Source organism: Ceratotherium simum, chromosome 24, assembly GCF_057802395.1.
Source record: "Ceratotherium simum simum isolate JZ-2026a chromosome 24, ASM5780239v1, whole genome shotgun sequence".
NCBI lineage: Eukaryota > Metazoa > Chordata > Mammalia > Perissodactyla > Rhinocerotidae > Ceratotherium > Ceratotherium simum.
The window spans coordinates 1,495,978-1,522,456 of NC_141923.1; the positions used below are offsets into that span (position 1 = coordinate 1,495,978).

General features: G+C 49.1%; 2 protein-coding genes across 6 annotated transcripts in view; both read right to left on the reverse strand.

Annotated features, from left to right (window-relative positions):
- Positions 1-1,090: 1,090 nt before the first annotated feature.
- On the reverse strand, positions 1,091-4,777 carry TMEM121 (transmembrane protein 121). The gene is made up of 2 exons (XM_087447788.1): positions 4,729-4,777; positions 1,091-2,622 (listed from the first exon to the last, which is right to left on the reverse strand). Exon 2 carries the CDS (start codon positions 2,464-2,466, stop codon positions 1,510-1,512), a length of 957 nt encoding a protein of 318 aa, XP_087303914.1. The 5' UTR covers positions 2,467-2,622; positions 4,729-4,777; the 3' UTR covers positions 1,091-1,509.
- A 513-nt stretch (positions 4,778-5,290) lies between these two features.
- TEDC1 (tubulin epsilon and delta complex 1) overlaps positions 5,291-26,479 on the reverse strand; it is a 37,942-nt gene continuing 16,753 nt past the window's right edge. For 3 of the 5 annotated variants that reach the window (XM_087447782.1, XM_087447787.1, XM_087447786.1), the window contains one exon: positions 20,670-26,087. In XM_087447782.1, coding sequence (XP_087303908.1) covers positions 26,026-26,087 — 62 coding nt within the window. In that variant the 3' untranslated portion in view covers positions 20,670-26,025. Of the gene's footprint in view, positions 5,370-20,669; positions 26,088-26,479 lie in introns of those variants that run through there. The other 2 variants (XM_087447783.1, XM_087447784.1) reach the window with 2 other exon arrangements.

The following is a 26,479-nucleotide window of genomic DNA, read 5'->3' on the forward strand; positions in this document are numbered from 1 at the left end:
GCCTGCTCGGCCTTTCCCGTGCGGCTCCCTCGCACCTCACCCTCCCCCTTCCCTCCCCCTCCACTTGCCAACGAGGCTGCCGAGGAGGGGCAGCCTCCTGCCCCCCATGGGGGCTCCCCACGCACAGAGGTGCAGCCGAGGGCGCAGCCAGAGGGCGGGGCCAGGGGCGCGCTTGGAGGGCGAGGACGCCAGCCACGCCCTGACCTGCAGCGGTTGGTGGGAAGGGGGCTTAGCCAGGACCCGCTCAGCCTGCCAGCTCCCGCCCTTCCGGGAGCCGCCGGTTATGGACACGTGGGTCGGGCGGCAGGGAGGGCGGGACTTGCCATCGGGAAGTGCAGGCGAATACAGGGAGCATGTGCTCGCTCACCACGGGGCTCCACAATGCCACGCGTGCCACCTGAGGAATGTGTGTAACCATCACCAGGTCGTCGTGCAAAGCATCCTCAAATCGCCATGTCAACAGCCTCATAACGCCGAGGTAAAGGCGCCTCCTGGATGGTACAGACACTGTCCCAGCATCACAAGTGCAGGGGCCAGGCGGGAGACCCCCCGCAGATGGGCTTCAATGCCTTGTGCTCTCTGCCACAGATCAGCCGGCCAAAGGTGTCCTCTCCGCCTACGAGGCCTCCACGGGTGTCTCGTGAGGTGGGCCAAGGCTCCACGCTCCTGGCCTAGGCTGCAGCGTGCACCCGTTAGCAGAGCCAGGACCCATCTGGCTTCTGGCTGTCCTGAGCTGGGGTAGCCCCGGGCACCGGAGGAGAGAACCAGGGGCTTGGGGGCACTTCTGGGTCTGCAGTGTGGGGGCAGGGACATGGGGCCAGCACTCCTGGGGTGATGGATAGGGTTAAGGTGTCTCAGGAAGAGTCAGGATTATGGTACCTCTGGCGGTGGGGACACTGAAGTTGGAGGGACGGTGTCTCTGGGACAGGGCAGCAATGGTCCCCCACCCAGGAGCTCCTGAGAGGCGCCCGGGCGGAGGCCCGGGAGGTGGACTGGCCCAGCCCCACCGCCTCACTCACTCACACCCCTTCCTCCCGCCTCCTCCTCCATCAGCCGTCAGAATAGGACGCATCAAACAGGCAGAGCAGTGTGACTTTGGATACAAAACTGTAAACACGAGTCTTTAAAATGACAGAGGCCTCCTTGGCCCCAAACTCTGAGCCCGAGGCCCCCACCGAGAGACCCCAAGGGACCAGACCTCCGCCCACTCTTTCCTCCCTTCCCACCCAGGCCCCCAGCAGGCAGGGGTGGGGCCCCTTCCGCTCCAGCCCAGGCAGCACACACTGGCCCACGCGCTGGGGTGGGCTGGCGGAGCGGGGGCTGAGGGTCCGTGGTCCGAGGGATTCCTGAGATGAAGAAGCGGCCGCGGGCCCCGGCACCGGCACTCACCGAACCTGGCCCCGTGGGGAGCCCGCCCCCACCCCATCCCATGCAAAACTCGCACCCCGCCAGCCCCGAGTCTCGAGTCTCGGCGCCCCGGGGGCGTCCCCAGGGGCCGTGTGGGCCCTGTCACGTGTCCAGGGCGTCGCGCGTGGGCGAGGGCCCGTGGGGGCGGCCCGGCGGGCCATGCAGTGGCGGGGGCGGCGGCACCGAGTTGCGCTGCGGGGGCGGCGGCTGCAGCTCCAGCGAGAGCGCAGGTGGCGGGAAGTCGCGCACCTGGCGGCGGTACTCGAGGAAAGTGCAGGCCTTGGTGGCGAGCGCCACCACGTTCTTGCCGACGAAGATGGCCGAGACGCGGCTGTCGCGGAAGAGCGCCATGTTGGCGGCGCGCGCCAGCACGGCCACCACGTTGACGGTGGCGAGGCTGAGCACCGGGTAGAGCATCATCTTCTGCGGCGCGATGTGCTCGCCCTGCATGCTGACCTCGCTGAGCGCCACGCACGGCAGCACCAGCAGCAGCATGTAGCAGTAGAAGAAGGTGAGGCCCTCGGCCCACAGCGGCAGCCCGGTGCGCGGCGGCTCCCACAGGTTGGCCTGCATGTCCAGCAGGTCCAGCAGGTCCAGCGCCACCCAGAAGAGGCGGCCGCGCAGGTCCTCGCGCTTGCGGAAGGTGCGCACGTACTCCATGCGGTCGAGCGCCACCAGCAGCAGGAAGAGGCCGGGCACGCACACTGACAGCAGCAGCGTCAGCGCCTTGCGCGCCACCGGGTCGGCCGCGCCGCGCCGCGCCGCCTTGTAGTTCTGGAAGATGAAGTAGAGCTTGATCTCCAGCACGAAGACGTAGAGGAACCAGAGGATCATGGCGTAGCCGCGCTTGGCCGTGCGCACCTCGGCGCCCACCCACACGGCCACGTAGCGCAGCACCAGCAGGAAGCACACGTCGCCCACCAGCACGATGATGCACACGCCGATCTTGCGCGGGCCCTGGTTCTGCTCCACCAGGTACGCGTCCATGACCGCCATGCTGCCCATGATCACCAGCGTAGTCAGGCACACGTGGCGCCGGTCCGGGGGCGGCAGCACCATGGTGGGCCGCCGGGGCCTCGGCCTGGGCGCGCGCGGCCCCCACGCGAGGCGGGACGAGGCCCTGCGGCGGCGGCGCTCAGCCCGCGGGCATGGCGCAGCGGGGCCTGTCCTGCTGTCCCGAGGGCACCACTGCTCCCGAGCGGCGAGCTCAGGAACCTGGGAAGACCAGAAGAGACAGAGTGAGGGTGCGGTCCGGGGATTGATCCCCAAACCCCCGCGATGTGCCTCCTACGCGGGGCGCTGTCCCGGTGCGCGGCGCCCGAGGCCTCTCTCGCACGCAGGCGCTGAGGCGCGCCGGGGGGACCGGGAGTCGGGAGCGGGGCCTCCAGGGGGCGCTGCAGCCTCACCTGAGACCCGAGACCTCATTCCCGCCACCGCCAGGAAGGAAAAGGAACGGAAGTGGTTTCTCCCCGCCGCGCGCGTTCCCGGGGCCCCGGTGGTTTGTCCCTGGTGGGCCCCACGCCCGGGCTGCCGGCCCGAAGCCGTTCTCCCGGCGGCTCGGGTGTCCTCTCTACCCCGGCGCCGCACTGGGGGGCGGAGAGGCGGGCCCGCGCCCTCCGCTCTGCTCAGGGAGTGCCGGCGGCCCGCGGAGGTCCAGGCCCCATCCCGGGAGCTGGGGCTCTGGGCGAGTTTTCTGATCCAGGACTGAGAGTCATCCAAGTCCTGAGGATTCCATCCCACAAGCCTCTCCGTGCCTCCCACCCCTGTCTTGCAGCCCCACCAGCTCGCCTCTCTGCCCCAGCAGACTCAGTCTCCCCTCCGGTCCATCCTCCACAGGCTGTGTGGACCATTGTCTGCCCTGCTCCCACCCTGGCTCCCATTGCCTTCGGAGGCTCGCGTCCTGGCCGCAGCCCCTGCCCTGTACACTGCCCCCGACCTGCCCTGCTCACTGGGGGGGTGGCCCCCCTGTCCCTCCCTCCCCCTGCACCTTCAGGGCATCTCAGGAATCCCACCCTCCGCTACCGCGCACCTGGGCACCCTTTGGGCCCCGCACTCCCCTGGACCTCTCACGTCCCTGGCACTGTTTGTCATGGCTGCTGGTTGGAGTCCCACACCAGACTGCGGGTCCCCACACCCTGGGTGCACACCCGGGGCACAGTGGAGGTCTGCCTGCCCGCCCTCACCTGCCTGAAAGTCACTGGCAGTCTCACTCCCAGCCAGGCCCCCCACCCCCCTCCACATCACCCCCGGCCCCGGGGCTCTGTTTACTGCCCTGTCTAGACAAGGACATAAAATTTAATGTCACCCGTGACTGTGGAGCGAGTGCTCAGCCTGCCCCTGGTGACACCGCAGCCCCCACTGACCCGGAAAGGAGCCCTCCTCCAAATCTGCACCCCGACCCCTGCCCTCATCACAGCTGCTGCCCCACCCAGCACCCGCCTCCCAGGGGTCCCCGCAGTCACACACAGGACCCCCAACCTCTCTGAGGGACAGCTCAGGTAGAGGGTGCCTGGGGGGTCATGGCCTATGCCCCTGCCTCTACCCACACACTCACTGTTCTCATCCCCACTGGGTGGACACGCTTGACCCAAGAAGCCCCCCTCAACCCGGGCCTCCCGTGGCTGCAGCGAGCGGTTGCCTGGGAATTTCCTTCCAGCCTTTGGCCGGGCCAAATAGCCAAATAGCCGCTGCGTCGCTAACCCTTTCCTCCCCATCCACTCCACGGCGCTCTCGCTCCCTCAGTCACTCATCAAACCTGGGCTGAGGGCTGGGGGTGCCGGGACAGACCCCATCCCGACGGAGCTCACAGAGGGAGCCCCAGCCCCTGCCCCAGGAAGCCAGAGCCAGGGCCTGACCACCCCTCCCCCACACCCTGGCCAGACCTCTCCCTGAGGACTGGCTCCAGGTCCCCCTGCCCTGCCTGTCCTGCGCCGGCCCTGGTGCCCCCGCATCCCCGCTGCCCGGACCTCGCAGATTCTGGAGCCTCCAGGCCCCTAGCTGCCCGCCCCCACTCCGGTGCTCGCACGGGCCCCCTCCCCAGAACCACCCCTCCGTGCTCAGAGAGGAGGGGCAGGGGAGAGGAAGGGGCCGCACTCGCCAATCCCACCGGACAGAGGGCGGTGCAGGGGTTGGGCCGCTCCCAGCAGCTGCGTCTCTGCTCCTCCACCGGCTCCGGGGGCAGGGCCTGGTCCAGTCGCCCCGCCGGCCCAGGCCTCACCCCTGCAGCGCCGCCCCCGCACCCCACCGCCCCTGCGGCCGAGGGGATGCGGATCGCCCGGGCCAGGCCCTCTGCTCCGCCCCGCCCGGCCCGCGCCTACCCACCGCCGGCCAGATGCTGTGCCGCGCGGGGCCCGCCCGCCCGCCAAGCCTGTGCGCGGGGCCAAGGCCGCACTCCTCTCTGCTCCGCGTCTCTTCTCTGCTGCGCCCCCCGCCCGCGCGCCCGCCCCGCCCCGCCCCCGGCCCGCGGCCCCGCCCCGCGCCCCACTCTCCCCGCCGCCCGCGGGGATGAGGGTCCCGGCGCCCCCGCCCTCCGCAGCGCCAGTTGTCACGGCGACAGCGCTGCGCGGCAGCGGCGCCGGGGACCGGTGGCACTGCGGAGCCGGACGCCCCCAGGCTCCACGCGCAGGCCCCGGGAGGTCTCCCCTCCGCCCCTCCTCACCCACAGCCGGAGAACCGCCCGCGGGCGCCTCAGTCCTGCTCACGCCCTGAAATTCCGCTGCAGCCCCCACCCAGGCCGCCCACCAGGGTGACCCCACTTGCCTGCGACAGGCGGCAGGCAGGACCGCCGGCTCTCTGCAGGTGACCCACGGGACCTCGGCGTGGCCCGTGGGAACAGGACAGGAAGCGCGGCCTCGCTGCCGCGTCCCAGGGAGGACCCTGGGTTCCGGATGTCTCCAGCCTTCCCGGGTGTTTTCTGAGCCCGGAGGATGAAGGCAGTAGGCAGCCCTCGGCCTCTTCTCCACCTGTCCAAGGGGCACGCTAGAGTTTTGGAGACTCAGACTTCTTCCCGCCCCCACCCGAGTCCCCACCCTATCCTCACTGAGCCCACCACTCATCCCAGCCTTTCCACTACTAGGACGGAGGAGGGGAGCACACCTACTGCCTGCCTGCTGTCCTCCCCAGAGCCGTTCCCACTGCCCTCTGACAGAGGGGGACATGGAGGGTCAGAGACATGAAGGGACACCCAGGATCCCACTGGCACCCAGGTCTGCTTACACTGAGACCCTGAGCAGGTGCCTGGGGCCACACAGGTGGCCTAGTCTGCAGGTGCCCAGGTCCTGGGTCTGGCCAGGTGGCCAGGTCTGTGCAGGTGTCCCAATCTGCCACCCTCCCTCAGCGCTGCGGGCTGGGGGGGCATTGGGGCCAATGCGAAGGGGAGTAGCAGGCCGGCCTGGGCCATCCATGAGAGGCACAGATGAGGCAGTGAGGTGCTCATTGGGGTGAGCCCTCAGGATGGCGAGCTGGGGATACCAGCCCCCACACCCACTCACACACTTGCTCTCACTCGAGGAAGTGCTGTCAGGACCTGGAAGCTGCCTCTGTGCCCAGGGAGGGCCCCAGATCCCACAGGGATGGTTCACCTCCCCCAGGGAGGTCTCCAGACCTCCCTCTGCCTCAAGGGACAAAGGGCCTAGGTGGAAAGGCCACTCCTTGCAGCATGGATGGGGGAGGAGGCAGCCCAGGGCACCACCAGTGACCTCCCGGCAGGCCCAGGAGGCAGGGCGGGCAGGCTGGGTTGGAGGGGGGCCAGAAGCACTGCAGCATCCCCCGAGCCCACACTACAGCCTCGTGTGGCCTGCTCCTTCCCTCTTGCCAGCCACCATCAGGGAGGGGCTGACCCCTAGGCCACCCTGCCCATCTCTCTGGTCTCTCTCTCTCTGCCCTCCCCCACCTCACCCAAGAGTGTGCTCAAAAAGCCCAGTCCTAACCCAAAACCTGCAACCCGCATCAGTGCCCTGCGCACCACACGCCCGCCTCCCCAGCATCTAGTTGTCGCCTCCCATTTGGCAAACCCCAGGCCTGTCTCTGCCCTGACTTCACCTGGGGCTCACCCTCCGTCCCCTCCTGACACCCCTTCTCCTTGGGTCTCCACTTCCTCGGGACAGAGGTGTGCCAGCTGAGGGCCAGGCCCAGAGCGGGTGGGACACATGCCGTGCTCCCTCGGAAGGCTCTAGGGGAGAGTCCACTCCCTGCCTCGTCCACCCTCTGCTGGCTGCCAGGCTTCCTTGCCTTGGCTTGTGGATGCACCACTCCCTTCTGCCTTGACATCACGTGGCCTTCCCCCTGTGTCTCTCCTCTTCTCACACAGACATCAGTCTTACTGGAAGGCTCACCCTAAAGACCTCATCTTAACTTGATGACATCTGCAAAGACCCTGTTTCCAGAGGAGGTCACAATCAGAGATGCTGGGGGTTAGGACTTGAACAGATCTTTTGGGGGACACAGTTCCACCCATAACTCACCTTCCCACCTTGCCCGACTGTGTCTCTCCTGTCACTGCCATACCTCCCCATGGCCTTGATGAAGGACTGAGCTCCTACACCTGGCCATAAAGCCCCCCATCGTGGCCCTGCCAGCCCCCCCAACCATATCACTCAAGACAGCCCCTCACAGCCTAGCCAGGCCTCGCTTCTCCACCGTGCACATTGTCCTGGTGGCTCCCCTGGCTGGAACACCACTGCCCTTGCTTTGGGTGGCCGGCCCAGCCCTGTGCACCTACCACCAGGACAGGCCTCCATCCAGCTACCTCCTCGACTCCGGGGTCTGGCCACCTGCCTTAGCCACAGCCCCTTCCCATTGGCCATCACTCCATGTGGTCACCAGGGTGGGCTCTGTGTCTCTGGCCTGCCTGGAGGGCTGATGCAGCAGAACCAAATCAACAGAGAGGTCGTGGGAAGTCACATGGGTGCATGGGGTCCCTTGGGGGGAAAAGTAAGAAACTTGACAGCTGCTGTGCCAGGTGTGCTGTGTGCTGGTAATTGAGCACCTGGGGGGCTGAGGGTGAGAGCATCCAGGCCGGGAGGGGGCAGAGTCACACCCCAGGGAGGGGTCACCAGCCGTCTCAGGCTCTGAACTTGGTTTCAGGTGACCCGAGACAGGCTGCGCCTCCAGTGCCCAGCAGAAGTGCAGGAAACTCCTCAGGGAGGGAAGTGTCTCCAGTGCAGGCCTCAAATTATTACTCGAGTAATTTTTCAAACACAACCTGCCCTGCAAACTGGATTCCAGGAGCAGCCAGCAGAAACCAAGACTGACCCCAACGGAGATGAACCCCCAAGACCTCGGGGACCAGAGCTCTCAGATGCAGCCTGGAAACAGCTGTGTTCACTGTGGCCCAAGACGGGGCCCTAGAAACTGAATGTGACAGGGCATATTGGAAAAGAGAACCAGGCAGAAATTCTAGCACTAAAAACACAACCAAAATTAAGGACTCGAAGGAAGCGTTAGGAGCAGATCAAACACAGCTGAAAAGAGCGTCTAACAACTGGAGGAGGGGGCAGAATGCAGACTGGAGCACGAGACATACATGAAAACCACAGCAGAGGAGAGAGACAGAGGGTGGCGAAAAGCTCTCATCTGCGTGTGGCTAGGATCCCACAGGGCCCTGACCAGGCACGGGAATACTCAGAGAAGACGGCTGAGAAGTGTCTGTACCTATTGACAGACACAAACCACATATCCAAGCAGCCCAGCCAACCCGGAGCAGCACTAAAAAAACCCCCACCTCACACCTCACATAAAACTGGTGAGAACCAGAGACAAAGAGGAATCTGAAAAGCAGTCAGATATAAAAAAGTCAGATAACCTTAAAAGGAAAGAGTGTCATCTGACTTCTCAGTTGCAACAGCAGAAACCACAAGACAATGGATGATGTCTTTAATCTGCTGGAAGAAGATCATTGCTGTGGTCAGCAGAGTAATGGCCCCGAGAGATGTCCCCATCCTAATCCCCAAAATCTATGAACAAGTTACCTCACAGGGCAAATGGGACTTTGCAGATGTGATTAAATTAAAGACCTTGAGATGGGGGGTTATCCCGGATTATTGGGGTGGGCCCAGTGTCATCATAAGTATCCTCCTAACAGGGAGGCAGGAGTGTGAAAGAGATGTGAAGAGGCTGCACTGCTGGGTTTGAAGACAAAAGAGGGGCCGTGAGCCAAGGAATTCAGGCACCTCTAGAACCTGAGAAAGTCAAGAAAACAGACTCCCCCCTAGAGCTTCCAGAAGGAACCAGCCTTGATCTTAGCCCAGTGAGCCTACTGCCCTGCAGAACTGTAAGAGGGTACATCTGTGTTGCTTTAAGTGTGTGGCAGTTTGTCACAGCAGCAATAGGTAACTAATACAATTGCTGACCTAAAGTGGCTCTTTACTCAGACAAACAAAAACTGAGAGTTCGCTGTAGCAGGCCTGCAGCAAAAATGGTATAAAGGCTGCACTTCAGTAAAGAAAATAATCCCAGATATGAGGTCAGGGAGACAGGAGGGAAAGACAAGCGAAGCCAGTAGCAAATACATGGGAATCTCAATGAACACGGACCACATATGTAATTATGATAAAAATGTTTAGAAATAGTAACATTTTAGGAAACATGAAATTAAAATACAGACCAACAGCAGCATGTGAAGCAAGAGGGAAACAGAGAGGCGGGTATCAACTCTGGTAAGGTAAGGAAGCACCTTGTAACTTGTAGCTGAAGCACTGAGGGATATAAACAGAATGTGTAACTTACAAACATGTAGAAAGAAACCAATGGCACTTTTTTAAAATAATCAACCCAAAAGACAAGAAAAGAGAAAGAAAAAATAGAGCAGCTGTAGAAGTTAGAAAACTTTAAAGTATGGCAGATTTGAACCCTAATATATCAGTAATTACATTAGATGTAAATGGACTAAATGTTCCCATTGAAAGATCAAGATGATCAGTCTGATCTTTTTAAAAAGATCAAAATCAGTACTATTTACAAGAGACACATATAACTCATGAGAATAGGGATGGGAAAGGATAGGAAATATATATCATGCAAATATGCACTGAAAAAAAGATGGTGTCAAGAATCACTGCGGTGTATCAGATGTGGTGGTTGCCTGGTGCTTACAGAGGAGACTGTTCTATTCCCAAGCATGCCTGATGAAGTAGGCAGGGTGAATGGCTATGGTGCCTGTAGTTTACTTTCAAATGGTCCAGAATAAAATGTATATTTATTCACACACATCAATAAAGATAAATCAAACGTGGCAAGATAGTAAGAGTTGCTGAATCGAGACCAAGGGTCTATGTTTGTTCATTGTATTATTCTTTTACATCTTCTGGGTTCCCATTTTGGGTGAGATGGGGTAAACACAGTTGACCCTGTCCTGTCCACTGAAGGCAGCTATAAAAAGAAGACGATGCATGAAGCATTGAGGACTCTGAAAAGTAAACAGTAACAGGCAGATTGGGGAGAAAGCCAGAATTTGAAGCACACCACCCTGGTGGTGAGTTTCCGGATCTTCCTCCCAAATCCCCCCACCTGGACTCAACCCGGCCTGAAAACCAGAAATGGGGACGGAAAGTGGACAGAGAGAGCCACAGGAGAAGCCCTCTCAGGGAGCAGGAAAGAAAGGGGCATCTTTTTTTTTTTTTTTTTTTGTGAGGAAGATCAGCCCTGAGCTAACATCCATGCCAATCCTCCTCTTTTTGCTGAGGAAGACCGGCTCTGAGCTAACATCTATTGCCAATCCTCCTCCTTTTCTTCCCCAAAGCCCCAGTAGATAGTTGTATGTCATAGCTGCACATCCTGCTAGTTGCTGTATGTGGGACGTGGCCTCAGCATGGCGGGAGAAGCGGTGCGTCAGTGCGCGCCCGGGATCCGAACCCGGGCCGCCAGTAGCGGAGCGCGTACACTTAACCGCTAAGCCACGGGGCCGGCCCCAGAAAGGGGCATCTTAGCGCTCACAGAGATGAGGAGAACCCCGGTGGAGAGGGTTGGGCTTGGGGGTGGTTGTGTTTGTTGGTTTGGGTGGTGGTGGCTTTCCTTTTTTCCCTTCTCTCTCAGCCCAGCCCCTAGGCAATCCCCCCCAGGCTGCGGTCGAGGCAGCAGGGTTCACAAGCACCTTTTTAGGGAGAAGACTTTCCTCTCCAATCGGAGGAGATGTGGTCTCCAGAGGGTGGGACCCTCCCACTTGAGGGGAGGGGGAGAGAGCCAGGGCCTGCTGTCTGTCTCAAGATGCAAGTGCAGTCACGGGGATTGTGCAGGAGAGTGGGGTGACTAAAGCCCCAGACTTCTGCCAGAGGACTGAAAAGGGGAGCCCCGGAGGCCAGGAAGTACCAGAGAGCTTGTGGAGAGGGAAGAGCTCCAGAAAGCAACCCCATAAAATTGTTCATGACTTCTGGGCTCAACCCCAAGCTGTGCATGCGTGGGTCTGATCCTAATTAGCATACCAAGTCTGAGGACTGAACTACAGGACAGACCACTGCCTGAGTCCCACACTGGCCACTAGGCAGTGCTCACACAGGATGGATCCAGCTGACACTGCAAAGGCTTTGAGAATAGAGCTGACATTGAAACCACAACCCACAGGAGGCTATCTGGAATTTGCGGCCTGAATCCAACTGGGTTGGTTGCGTGCAAAAACAAAAATATCAACATTCTCAGTGGGATTTAAACAAGACCAGATATTCATAGCATAATGTTCGAATGTGCAGGATACAACCCAAAATTACTCTGCATATGAAGAGCCAGGAAAATCCAACCCACAAGGGAAAAGAAAATCAACAGCCACCAATGCCAATATGACACAAAAACCCTCAACAAAATATTAGCAGATAGAATCAAGCAACATAAAAAACCAAAACAAATGAGTCCCACAACCACATGGAGGGACCTCTGGAATGCAAGGCTGGTTCAATATGTGAAAATAAAGCAATGTGATCCACCATATTAACACTCTAAAGAAGACACCATGTGATCATATCAGTTGATGCAGAGAAAGCATTTGACAGAATTCAACATCCATCCATGATAAAACTCTCAGCAAACTAGAAATAGAAGAAAATTTACTTAATTTAATAAAGGGCATCTAAAAAGGTAACAAAAAAACTACAGCTAACATGACAGTTAATACTGAAGGACTGAATACTTTGCCCTAAGATCAGGAAGAAGGCAAAGATGTCAACTCTATTCACTACTATTTGATACTGTACTGGCAGTCCTAGCCAATGCAATAAAATAATAAAAATAAATAAAGACATACAGATTACAAAGGAAGAAATAAAACTGTCTCTATTCATACAATACATGAAAGTCTATGTAGAAAATCCCAAAAATTCTACCAAAAAAAAAAAGTCTGATTACTAATAAGTGAGTTTAGCAAGGTTGCAAGGTATAAGATCAAAACACAAATTCAGTCCTGTTTCTAAATACTAGAAACAAACAATGGAAAACCAAGAATTTTTAAGCAATAACATTTATATTAGCTCCTCAATAAATTAAATACTTTGGTATAAATCTAACAAAACATGTACAGGATTTGTATGCTGAAAACTGCAAAACACTGATGAAAGCAATCAAAGAAGCCTAAATAAGTGGAGAGACACACTGTGTTTGTGAAGTGGAAGATTCAATATGGTTAAGATGCCAGTTCTCCCCCAAAATGACCTACAGATCTAATGCAGTTCCAATCAAAATCCCTAGAGGAAATTTTGTATAGACAAGCTGATTCTAAAATCTATATAGGAATGTAAAGGAAGAACAATAGCTGAAATAATTCTGAAAAAGAAGAAAAAAAGTTGGAGGACTCTCACTAATTGATTTTAAGACTTATTGTAAAGCTGAAGTAATCAAGACAGTACATATTGGCAAAGGGGTAGGCGCACAGATCAATGAAATAAAATGGATCCCAGAGATAAACCCACACCAGTAGGGCCAACTGATTTCTTAACAGCTTTACTGAGACATAATTCACTTACCATACAATTCACACACTTAAAGTTTACAATTCAATGGGTTTTAGTATATTCATGGGTGTCATATCTTAGAACATTTTTATCACCCCAGAAGGAAGCCCCAGACTCATCAGCAGTCACTCCCCATTTCTCCCCAATTTCCCCAGCCCTAAGCAACCACTAATCTGCTTCCTGTCTCCATAGATTTGCCTGTTCTGGGCACTTCACACAAAATAGAATCATACAATATGTGCTCTTTTGTGACTGACTTCTTTTCCTAAGCAAAATGTGCTCAAGACTCATCCAAGTATGTATCATTACTTTATTCCTTTTTATTGCCAAATAATATTCCACTATTTAGTCCAGTATTTATTTTATTATCTACTCCTCCATTGGGTTGAGTTTGGGTAGACATTTGGTAGACATTGGGTTGTTTCCATTTTTTGGCTGTTATGACTAATGCCGCTATTAACACTTTCTACAAAGTTTTATGTGGACATATGTTTTCATTTCTCCTGAGTATATACCTAGGAGTGGAATTGCTGGGTCATATAGTAACTCCATGTTTAACATTTTGAGGAACTGCCAACTGTTTTTCAGACCATTTTAGATTCCCACCAGCAGTGTATGGGGTTCCAATTTCTTCACACCCTTGTCAACAATTATTGTCGGTATTTTTGATCATAGCCATCCTAATGGGTGAAGGGGTATCTATCTCACTGTGGTTGGGGTTTGCATAGTGGCTAATGATGTTAGCCATCTTTTCATGTGCTTATGGGTCAAGTGTATCTCTTTGGAGAAATGTCTGTTCAAATCCTTTGCACATTTTTCCATTGCGTTATTGTCCTTTTATTGTTGAGTTGTAAGAAAGAGTTCTTATATATTTTGGATACGTTTTGGGTAAGTCTCTTATCAGCTATGTAATTTGCAAATATTTTCTCCAATTCTGCTGGCTGTCTTTTCCACCATTTTTTTCTCTTTTGTTTTTTTTTGGTGAGGAAGATTGTCCCTGAGCTAACATCTGTGCCAATCTTCCTCTATTTTGTATGTGGGAAGCCACCACAGCACAGCTTGATGAGCAGTGTGTACATCCACACCCGGGATCCAAACCCGCAAACCCCAGGCTGTTGAAGTGGAGAGCGCAGACTTAACCACTACACCACCAGGCGGGCCCGTCTTTTCCACTTTTTGATGGTGTCCTCTGAAGCACAAAAGCTTTTAATTTTAATTAAGTTCCATGTTTCTACCTTGTGCTTTTGGTATCATATCTAAAAAGGTTTTGCCTAGCCCTAGGTCACAAAAACTTTCCCCTATATTTTCTTCTAGAAGTTTTACAGTTTTAGGTTTTACATTTAAGTCTATGATCCATTTTGAGTTAAATTTTATGTATGTTGTAAGGAAGGGATCTGTGGTGGGTTCAGTTATGGCCCCATAAAAGATATGCTGAAGTCCTAACCCCCAGTGCCTATGTGACCTTATTTGGAAGTAGGGTCTTTGCAGATGTAATCAAGTTAAATTGAGGTCACACTGGATTAGGGTGGGCCCTAAATCCAATGACTAGTGTCCTCATAAGGAGAGAGAGATTTGAAGACACAGACACACATGTAAAGGGAAGGCCATGTGAGGAGCGAGATGGAGACTGGAGTGATGCAGCTGTGAGCCCAGGAACCCCAGGGAATGCTGGCCACCACCAGGAGCCAGGAGAGAGGCCTGGAGCAGATTCTCACCCAGAGCCCCCAGAAGCAACCAACCCTGCCGACACCTTGGTCTCAGACTTCCAGCTCCCAGAACTGTGAGAGAACAAGTTTCTGTTACGGTAAGCCATCCAGTTTGTGGCCATTTGTTACAGCAGCCCTAGGAAAGTAATGCAGGGTCCAATTTCATTCTTTTGCATGCAATTATCCAGTCATCTCAGCACCATTTGTTTTTTTGGGGTTTTTTGTGTGTGTGAGGAAGGTCGGCCCTGAGCTAACATCTGCCAATCCTCCTCTTTTTGCTGAGGAAGACTGGCCCTGGGCTAACATCCATGCCCATCTTCCTCCACTTTATATGGGACGCCGCCACAGCATGGCTTGACAAGCAGTGCGTCACTGCGCGCCCGGGATCCGAACCGGCGAACCCCGGGCCACCGCGGCGGAGCACGCGCACTTAACCGCTTGTGCCACTGGGCTGGCCCCAGCACCATTTGTTGAAAACACTATTCTTTCCCCATTGAATGGTCTGGGCACCCTTGTCAAAAATCAATTGACCATAAATGTGAGGGTTTATTTCTGGATTCTCAATTCTGTTCCATTGGTCTGTGTCTACTCTCGTGCCAGGAGCACATTGTCTTGACTACTGTAGCCTTGTAGTAAGTTTTGAATCCTCCAACTATGTTCTTTTTTAAGATTGTTTCGGCCATTCTGGCTTCCTTGCGTTTCCATATGATTTTAGGACCAGTTTTTCAGTTTCAAAAAAGCCACCTGGGATGTTGATAGGGACTGCATTGAATCTGTAGGTCGATTTGGTGATGAACATAAGATGTCTTTTCCATTTACTTAGATCTTCTTTAATTTCTTTCAACAGTGTTTTATAGTTTTCAGAGTACAAGTTTTGCACTTTTGTTAAATTTATTCCTAAGTATTCTATTCTTTTTGATGCTCTTGTAAATGGATTTTCCTTTTAACTTCATTTTTGGATTGTTCATTGCTAGTGCGTAGAAACACAATGAATTTTTACATATTGATCTTGTATCCTGCAACTTTGCTAATTAGAACCACTTATTAGTTCTCGTATTTTTTGTGGATTCCTCAGGATTTTCTTTGTACAAGATCATGTCATCTGCAAATAGAGATAGTTTTATTTCGTCCTTTCCAATCTGGATGCCTTTTATTTCTTTTTCTTGCCTAATCTCCTAGAACCTCCAGTGCAGTGTTGAGTAGAAGTGGCAAGAGCTGACGTCTTTGTCATCTTCCTGATCTTTGGGGGAGAGCACTCGGTCTCCCACAGTGAGTCTGATGGGAGCTGTGGGGTTTAGTAGATTCCTTTCATCAGGTTAAGAATGTTCCCTTCTATTCCTTGTTTGTTGAGTGTGGCCAATTAATTTTAACTAAGGTGTAAAGGTGATTCGATAGAGAAAGGATAGTATTTTCACCAAATTGGACATCTATATGCAAAAAAAAAAAAGACCCTCAACCTAAGCTTCGCATCTTATACAAAAATTAACTCAAAATGGATCATAGATCTAAATGTAAAACTAGGAAACTTTTAGAAGAAAACATAAAAGAAAAGCCTCATGACTTGGGCTGGGCAAAATAAAATTTTTAGACATGATACCAAAAGCACAATCCAAAAAGAAACATTGATAAACTGGACCTCGTCAAAATTAAAAACTTTTGCTCTGTAAAAGTTGCCGTTAAAAGAATAAAAAGACAAGTTATAGATTGAGAGAAAGTATTTGTAATTACATGTTGGACAAAAGACTTGTGTGCAGAATATATTTCTTAAAAACTCTCAAAAATCAAAACTCTCTGAAAAAATGCTTTGCCAAGGAGGGTACATGGATGGCAGATCAGCACCTGAGGAGACGTTCAACATCAGGAAAATGCAGCTTCAAACTGATGAGTCACCTTCACACGCGCATTAAGATGCTAGGAGTCGGTAACTGTTGGAGGCTATAGGTACATGGGGTTCAGAGCAGGATGGCAGATTGAAACCCAGATATATTCATGATTCCAGTAAACGCGAGTGGATGAGAACAGTAGATTGAAACCCAGATATATTCATGATTCCAGTAAATGCAAGTGGATGAGAACAGCCAATCATAAGACAAATATATTCTGTTTCTACAAGACATTTAAAACAAGAACACAGAAATGTTGAAAATAAGAGGCAACACGCAGACACAAATGAAAAGAAAGCGTGTGCTTTAATATTAAAGTGGACTTGAGGCAGAGAGGATCAATGGAGGAGAGAGGGCCAGTGCATAATGATGGAAGTTTCGGTTCGCCAGGAAGCTGTAACAGCCGACATTCCCATGCACACAGATGTACAGAGCAATACAACAGGTGACATAACACCAGAGTACAAAGCTCGAGGTGACGACTAACAGGAGAGACAGGCACGCCCGCCCGTGTGTAGTGGGGGTTCTGCAGCCACGTGTGATGCACAGAACAGGCCTGACCCGGCACAGAGACCACTGCACTGAGCAACTGCAGACATGCTCTTTGCCAGCACACGGAACATATACAAGGACTGACCACAAACTGGCCCCAAAAGCAAGTCTCAGAAATGTCAAGGGGTAGGGCCGGCCCCGTGGCTTGGCGGTTAAGTGCGTGCGCTCCGCTGCTGGCGCCCCGGGTTCGGATCCCGGGCGCGCACCGACGCGCTGCTTCTCCGGCCATGCTGAGGCCGTGTCCCACATACAGCAACTAGAAGGATGTGCAACTATGACATACAACTATCTACTGGGGCTCTGGGGGGAAAAAATAAATAAATAAACATCTTTAAAAAAAAAAAGAAATGTCAAGGGCATAAAGTTGTGTAGCTTGTGATCTCCGATCACAATGCAACTCGGCTAGTTACCAAAAAGATAACTAGAAAACACACATGTTTGCAAGTTAAGAAATACACTTCTCCGTAAATGCATGGGTCAAAGGAGAAATCCCCATGTCTGCAGACATTTTGAGCTGACTGATAATGGAATACTGCTCGTCAAAACCTGCCGAAATCCATAAAGCGGTGAGGAAGAGGAAGCATGGACTTCACGTGCAGATATTATGAAGGGAGAAAGGATGAACATCAGCAAGGCAGGCATCCCACCCCATCATTTAGAAAAAGAAAACCAAAATCAACCCGATGAACGTGGGGGAAGGGAATGACGAAGGGCCAGAGTTAATGGAAATTTAAAAATACAACAGAGAGGATCCACAAACCCAACAGCTGGCTTTATGAAACAACTGCTCTCTGAGAACCCCTGGAAAACTGATCAAGATCAGAAGAGAGAAGGCACAAATGCAGGACCTCAGCACAAGTGTGGCTGACATCAAAAAGATAATAAGAGGATATTGAGAACAACTATATAAGAAAAATTGCTGGTGACAAATTCTTTAAAAACACAACTTACCAAAATGAAATCGAAAATTGGAATGGCGTTGCAACAATAAAAGAAGTTGAATCCACTAATAAAATCCTTCCCACAAAGACAACTCCGAGCCAAAAGATGTTAGCAGTGAATTGTTCCAAACATTTAAGGAAGAAATGATCAAATCTCACGCCCCAAAAAAATTTTATTATAGATTAGAAAAGTAAGGAGCAATCTTCAACTCACTTTTTGACACCATCTTAACTTTGACACCAAAACCAGACACGGACACACAAGAAATGGAAATTAGAGGCCAATATCACTCAAGAACATACAGGCAAAAATCCTGACAAAATATCAACAGATCCAATCCCACAGCCCACTGAAGGATCCTACATCTGCCCCCATCTGGGTTTAGCACTCAGAAATCAATCCGTGCTTCCCTTCCCTTCTCTCACAGGGGCAGAGCATTTACTAGTGTGCTCAGGATTGGGGGAGGCTGCTGTATTAGTGTCCTGGGGCTGCCATTGAAAATCTCCACAAACTTGGTGGCTTAAAACAACAGAAATTTATTCTCTCACATTCTGGAGACCAGAAGTACAGAATCAAGGCGTCAGCCGGGTCGCACTCCCTCCGGAGGCTCCAAGGAGGATCTTTCCTGCCTCTTCCAGCCTCTGGTGGCCCCAGGCCTGGGGCATCTCTCACTGTGTGGTCTTCACATCCCTTTGTGGGTCTGTCTCTTTCTCTCCTCCCTTCCTGTCTCTCTTATAAAGACACTTGTCATTGAATTTAAGTCCCACTCAGTAATCCAGAATGATCGCCTCATCCCAAGATCCTTAACTTAATCACATCTGCAAAGACCCTTTCTCCAAGTAAGGTCACATCCCAGGTTCCGGGGGTTAGGACGTGGACACAGCTTTGGGGGCACGATCAGCCCAGGAGAGGCAGTCTGTGTGTGCAGGGCCGAGCTCTCTGACTGGCCTTTTTCCCTTCTTTCTTCTTGTTGCCTGAGGCTTCCCTCCCCTTTCTCTGGGGCTGAGCTTTCAACAGACCACCTCGTGTGTGCAGAGGGGAGATTTGGAATGGGACAAATAAAAGAAAAATTTGAGGGTGAAGGGAGCCAGGTTTCTCACTGCCAGAGACCAGAGTTACACACAAGGAAAGGGGTGGTCCGGGAAGAGATGGCCAGGCAGACAGATGGTGTAGAAACAGATGTGTGTGTGCACGGGGAAGGCTGAAAAGCAGTGACACCCCAGCAGCATGAGCACGCTCAGCGCCCAGACCCTGGTCTCTAATTGAATTCTCCAGGACGACTTAGAGAAATGACTGACTGGGGGACCAGGGCAAAATGTACAGGATGAGCCTCAAATATCCTGTGGCTCCAAAGTAAGGAACTACCTCAGGAATGACAGGACACGTCAAAGGGCACAGGAGCCAGCCAGAGGGGCTCCACTGGCCACGTCTGGACCATCTGAGCATCACATAAACATTGAAAGTAATGGGTTACAGCCCTTTAGTGATACGTGGACCCACAAGTCCGTGCCACTATGAACCAACAGACAGGGGATGTGGACCCACAAGTCCATGCTGATATAAACCAGCAGATGAGGGACGGGGACCCAAGAGTCCACAGTGATGTGAACCAACAGACGGGGGATGTAGATCCATGAGTCCACACTGATATGAACCAAAAGATGGGGGACGTGGACCACGAGTCCACGCTGATATGAACCAACAGATGGGGGATGTGGACCACAAGTCCACCCTGATATAAACCAACGGACAGAAGACACGGACCCACAAGTCCACGCTGATATGAACCAACAGATGGGGGACATGGACCCACGAGTCCATGCTGTATGAGCCAATAGATAGACAGTATTAATTAATAAGTACAACATACTTTTTAGTTAACTTTACAGTAGAGGAAGCTGGTAGACACCATTTCGACCAAGTGATAAAAATTAACAGCATCCACAGCAGGACAAATCAGCCTCGTGGGCCTCCTGACATGATGCACTGAGAAAGTACAGCACCACTTCTGGAATATTCCTGCCCAAATGCATCACTCATGAGGAAACTCGATTGAAGGGCATTCTACAAAGTAGTCATGAAAAGTCAAGAAAAGACTGAAGAACATTCCAGATGGAAGGAGACTAAGGAGAAGTGACAATCAAACGCACACAGGAGCCGGGATTGGACCGTGGAGCCATGAAGGACATCATCAGGACCGTGGGGAAATTTGGATGGGGTCTGCCAATTAGCTGGGGGTGTTGGATCAGTGGTCATTTCCTGATTTTGAAGGTGGAACTGTGGTTACATAGGAGGAAATCCTTAAGGGTAACAGGCATTATGTCTACAACTTATTTACAAATAAATGGTGCAGAACAAGTATACATATACAAGTGCCTATGAAGAGATCTGTACTCACCTATTACACGTGTGCATATGTGACATGTGTGTGGAGAGAGAGAAGAGTAAAGCACATGTTCACAGTTGAGGAATCTGGTGAAGGCATATGGGAGCTCCGGGTACTACTTCTGCAGGTGTTTTATTTGAAATTATTAAATGAAACGTTTAAAAAAATCAACAAATGTAATTCTTCACATCAACAGATTAAATGAAAAAATATGATCATATCAATAGACACAGAAAAGGCATTTAATAGAATTCAATAGCTGTTCATGATTTATTTAAAAAGAACCCTCAATAGACTGAAAGGGAATTTTTTAATCTGATAAAATGCATCTACAAGAATCCTACGCAACGAGCAGTCTTAGTAACGAAGAGTCAGAACTGTTCTCTCCGGGGCCGGCCCTGTGGCTTGGTGGTTAAGTGCGCGCGCTGCAATGCTGGTGGCCCGGGTTCGGATCCCGGGTGCGCATTGAGGCACCACTTCTCCGTCCATCCTGAGGCCGAGTCCCACATACAGCAACTAGAAGGATGTGCAGCTATGACATACAACTATCTACTGGGGCTTTGGGGGGAAAAAATAAAATAAATAAAATCTTTAAAAAAAAAAAAAAAGAACTGTTCTCTCCGGGACAGAAGCACACAGAGGCCCCCAGCAGCCGTGTCAGCTCAGCATTGTATGAGAAGCTCCAGGGAAGCAGCAGGAAGCAGGGAGCTTCTTGCAGGAAGCAAGAAAGAGAAACAAAAGGAATAAGAATTGGAGATAAAGAAATAAAACTGATAGCTTTTGCAGGTGATATAATTGTGTGCTTAGAAAAGTCTAAAGAAGCTGGAGATAAATGTTTAGAGTCAATAAGTGAGTTTAGCAATTGTTTATACCAGGGCTACATGTAGAAATCAACTGTATTTCTACAATTTTCAACAGAGAGTTAGAAGGTGAAATACTTATTTATTCGTTTGTTTATATTGTCTATAAAACCTAGGAATAAATCTTACAAAGGAAGTATAATACCTTGTGGGAGATCAAGATTTGGCCATCTTAAAATATATCTCTTTACCTTGATTGTTTTCTCTGAGGGACATTTGACCTCCCCCACTAACTGCCTAAAGAATTTGACATGGTGGCTCCTTCCTGGAACAGATCTTCTATCATGATGGCTATAAAGATAATGTAGAGGGGCCGGCCCGGTGGCGCAAGCGGTTGGGTGCACGCGCTCCGCTGCGGCGGCCCGGGGTTCACTGGTTCAGATCCTGGGCACGCACCGACGCACTGCTTTGGCGAGCCATGCTGTGGCGGCGACCCATATAAAGTGGAGGAAGATGGGCACAGATGTTAGCCCAGGGCCGTCTTCCTCGGCAAAAAAAGAGGAGGATTGGCGGATGTTAGCACAGGGCTGATCTCCTCACAAAAAAAAAAAAAAAAGATAATGTAGATAGAGGTTACAATAGTAAAGGCACCAAGCCTCTTTTATCAAAAAACTCTGTCTCTCCCTGACCACATTATCTATAGATGACCCCAAAAAGAATTGTCCTCCTGCCCTCTGAAGTCCCAGGCTACTACCCACCCCCAACACGCTCCTCGCCTTTAGCTGCAATACTTAAGCAAGCAGCTTAGACAGAGGGACAAGTTGCTCATTTCTGAGTTTCTCCCATGTATACATGTTATTAAACTTGGTATTATTTTCTCCTGCTAACCTGTCTTGTTAATTATTTGGCCAGCCAGAAGAACCTTAAGGAAGAGGGCGGAGGGAGATTCTCCCTCTTCCCCCAACAGTTTTGGCATAGTCGGCAGGATCCACACTGGCTGGCAAGTTGCCTTCTCTGGCTGGAAGACCTGCCTCCTCCCTGGACTACTGCAGATGATGAGATACGGGAACGCCTGACAAAAGCCGGCAAAAAGGTAAGACTTCTTACCATGTCAGCCTCCCGGAATCTCTATCTGCGGAGTCTGGCGGAAGGAAATGGTGAGAATTTTTTCTCTTTCTAAATTTAGATTGGCAGGAGAAAATATTTGGGAAACTAGTTTCTTGTGCTTTTAGTGACTCTTGGTTTAAATTTGGTAGAGTACTCTTGGTTTTGATCTTGATCCCTTTTCCTCCCAGATGTCTTGTTCTGTGTCCTGAGAACTTGGCTTTGTGACCAGTGAGAATCTTCTCCTTGGTCTCCACCATACGGAAGGTGCATTTACCGGGGTGCACCTTGGTGGCCAGTCGAGTAGACTGGGGTTCCAAACTGTCTCTTTGTCCGGCTGTGCCAAGCTCTCAGGGGAGTTTGTCATAAAGGGCCCAGTCCATAAGGGCTTTTGTCATCTTAACCTTCGTTGCTTGTTAGTGCTGGAAAAGTCCCATTCCAGTATCGCCTGTCCGGTGTCACAGATTAGCGGGTCTGTGACTGGAGGCGTCCCACACTATTGTGGGAGACCGGAGACACCATCCTTACCGCCTGTGCAACGAAGTTCTTTACTTTCTCTGACTATCTTTGGGAGTGAATTCTGTGGATCACGGGGGCTACATCATCTGCGCCCTCACCAGGGACGCCTCTTGCATCCATGGTAGATTTATTCTAAACGTGGAAAGTTACCTCCGGGTCTTTCCTTAAAAAGGCTTATTGGTTCGAGTCACTATCGGAATAAATACACAAATAAAGATCCTACTCGTCAATGGCCAGATGACGGATCCTTTGAATTGGAAAAACTTCTAAATTGGGGGAAAAAAAAAGTTTTGAGAGCTCTTACATAATTATTTATTTGGTACCTAAGAAAAAAGTCCAGAAAAAAGAAGGGAAAAATTTGACTAGCCTTAAGACCTTGACTCAGGTTACAATTGAATTGAGAACACGTAAAAGTGTAAGTGTTGATAAGATTATAAAGGTTGGAATGTTTTATATAAAGAGGTTACATCAACTTTGCCTGAGTATGTTTTAAAATGTCTGACTGGGAATGCTTCCCTTGTCCAAAATTAGAAGACCAAGACCTATTGATAAAAATCTTAATGATAACTATGTTTAAAGGTATAAGAGGTGATGAAATTTACATGAAATTTTATAGAAAAAAAACTGATGTTATTTCTATTACAGAACTGGTTAACAAAAATAGTAATTTAAATGATGGCTAATTTTATCTGAAATCTTATGAAGTCTTGTAGGCAATCTAAATAATTATTGGGAATAAGTAACTAAATAGTTGTGAAAAAGATAAATGTTGGATGAACTTTAAACAATAATTATGTGTTATGGTGGTTACAGCATCCAAACTCTTTTTGGTGACTAAAACTTTAGGGTTTTGCTAAATTTTATGATAAAAATTCTCTGAGTATCATCATTTCCAAATAAGGTAAGATATTAGACATTGATTGCTAAATGTACATTTGTCTACTTTTGGCTTTTCATTACAGGAAAACTAAAAGGTGTTTTGGGTCTATTGGTAAACATGTGTTTTATTAAAAGATTGTACTATAAAGTAACATATTTCTAGAAATTATGAAGTGTTTATAAATTTTCCAAGCCACAAGATACTAATGTAAAAGAAAGTTTATAATTGTTTACTTAGTTTTTACTTACAAATTAAGGTTTCTAAGGGTTAAAATTTCTAATTAGTATATGTGATTGAAAATTAAGAAAAATATGTCTGTGTACAAAGAAAGTAAGATGCATAAAAAAGGTACAAAGAATGGAAATATTTTGTTTGGTTGATTAAGAAAGATAAATTTGTCCTCAAGTACTAGGAGGGAAAAGAAAGACATGGGACAAATTCTGAATGTAAAAAGAAAGTTATAGGTTTGTGGAAGAGGAATTCTGGAAAAGGAGTTTTTGCATGGTCAAGTTGGCTAAGATTGAAATGAATTTAATTAAGTAAATGAGTTTTAATATCAGAAGTAAGCTGGTACAAAATTATAATTTGGTCTTATTTCTCTTAAAAGGATAATCTTGAACTTGATAAAGAAGTTATAAAAGATTTTTCTTTACCTTTGGGTTAGTCTACTGAAAAGAAAAAAAAAAACAACGGTTAAAATAATTTCCTGTGTTCAAAAGACTGAGGTCTCTCTATTAAGACTTGTTGGACTCTTAATGCTCTGTTTGCTTTGACTTTTTATATTTTTGACAAGCTCCCCCAAAATTCATATCTTAAATAAAGTCTGTTTTTTTTACTTTTTTTCTTTGAGAATTTTCAAAGGGCCCTGAAACTTCTCAAAGAAATTTGCTCTCTTCCTATAAGGAGGAAGATACTAAACTCATTAGGCTTATTCAGTATGTTAAATGACATGGAAAGCATTGTCAGACAAGTGATGATAAGTCTGCTTAGGTGCTATTATGTGGGCAAATGTTATTGACATAGATGTTTTAAAATTGTATAACATTACTGAAATGCTGATCTGTCCTGATTATCAGTCATAATTCTGGTTATTATTATTTTAAAGTGTTACATGTCACAAAATTAACCAAATTTCTTTGTCAATTGCCATTTAGAGGTCTTGTTGTTTACAGACTTATTTCTTTGCTCTAATGCTTTTACAAAATGTTTCAACTTCAGAAAAATTCATGGAAAGGACTCTGACATTTACAATGAAGTACAGGCTTCTGATAAACTTTCTGGTCATAAAGCTGAACTGGGTAAAAAATTACAGAAATCTGATGGAGAGACTGATAACTTCATGAAGCTGCTAACAAAAAGACTGGGATCAAGAATGGATTACACAGGACTGAATAAACTGATAAGGATGATTATAATTTTTATAATTTTTCATTTGAAGTATTGCTGAATTTTTAATGTTTTGTTTTTTCAGATTTAAGGAAAACTTTTTCTCTTTTCTCCTGAGCTAGCTATGATTTATAGCAATTTGGTAAATGATACTTTTGTAAGTAAAATTGGAATATTTATCTTTTTCTCTCTATCTGATCCCTCGAATTTGGAAACTCTTAGTGAGTATTGTTGTTTTCATGGCAATATAGTTATTTACATAAGTTCAATAAAAATCTGTTCTCCTTATAACAGGACACAATTGGAAACACTGATTATATTACCAAGACTGTGACTGGAACATCATATTTGCCATATAACCATACAGCTTTTGAGGAATGAAGATTAGACTTTATGCAATAAAGCCACGTGAAAATATTGGCCTGGTACCTTTATGTTCCAAGCAGCACTTACCAGGATAAGTAAAGAATGTCACTTATCTGACAGGTACAAGAAACCTCGAGATATTTTGGGGGAACCTCGGAAGAGAAGAATTCACCCAAATCTGTAGATATTACAGGCAAAGTCTGATGACAAAATCCTTGGCTTGGCTTTCCTGGCCTCGAGAGGCCTTTGAAGTTCAATCTGAGATTCCTTATAAAAAGTTCCAGCAAAGCAGATTTAAAAGAGCCTATGTGATCAACTGCTATTCTTGCTGTACTTATGTAAATAATTGGGCCAACTCTATTGGAACTAGACTTGTTTTGCAAACTAGTTAGTTTTAATTGGCTATCTTAATGAAAATGAGGGTGATTTTAGAGAGAAAAATTATATTTCAGTAAAAACTATAGTATACATTTGCAGATATTAGATCCTAGTTTTGTTGTCTTTTGAGGTTTTTGTTTTATATCTGTTGACGGGACTGGATCCTGATTTCTTCTAGTCTCCTGAAATATCTGGCTACAGATGTCCAAACTAACGTTTTTGATTTTTTCCATCATTTTCATTTGAAATCACTGAGAACTGAACCTGCCCTTTTTCCTGAAGCCTTCCAAACTGAAGCTGATGGACTTGATACAAACTTAAGAGATTACCCGATGACATCATCAGAGACATTTTAAACTACAAAAGATACTTTGACGCTGACATCTAAAAATCTTCTTAATTGGCTGTCCTCTTATCTCAGAAACACATTTCCAATTTGCTCCAACCATTAACCTTGTTTTTCTTTTGTTTCCATAGAAATGCTTCTATTAAATACTTGATTGCTTACTTCCACAATATAGGCGTAACCTTGAGAGCCCACCTGCATCACCACCTTCCAAAAGGAACTTAATTGAACTGATCTATTATCAGGACTAAGAAATGTGTTCAGTGAGATGAAACAATCTACCAACTCAGCTTCTAGACTATGAAACTTCTTTAAGTTTCTAAAGGACTGTGAAACTTTTAGTTTCAAAGGCGGGACTGTGGGAGATCAAGATTTGGCCATCCTAAAATATATCTCTTTACCTTGATTGTTTTCTCTGAGGGACATTTGACCTCCCCCACTAACTGCCTAAAGAACTTGACATGGTGGCTCCTTCCTGGAACAGATCTTCTATCATGATGGCTGTAAAGATAATGCAGGATAGAGGTTACAATAGCAAAGGCACCAAGCCTCTTTTATCAAAAACTCTGTCTCTCCCTGACCACATTATCTATAGATGACCCCAAAAAGAATTGTCCTCCTGCCCTCTGAAGTCCCAGGCCACTACCCACCCCCAACACGCTCCTCGCCTTTAGCTGCAATACTTAAGCAAGCAGCTTAGACAGAGGGACGAGTTGCTCATTTCTGAGTTTCTCCCATGTATACATGTTATTAAACTTGGTATTATTTTCTCCTGCTAACCTGTCTTGTTAATTATTTGGCCAGCCAGAAGAACCTTAAGGAAGAGGGCGGAGGGAGATTCTCCCTCTTCCCCCGACAACCTCTATCCAGAAAACCATAAAACATTAGCAAAT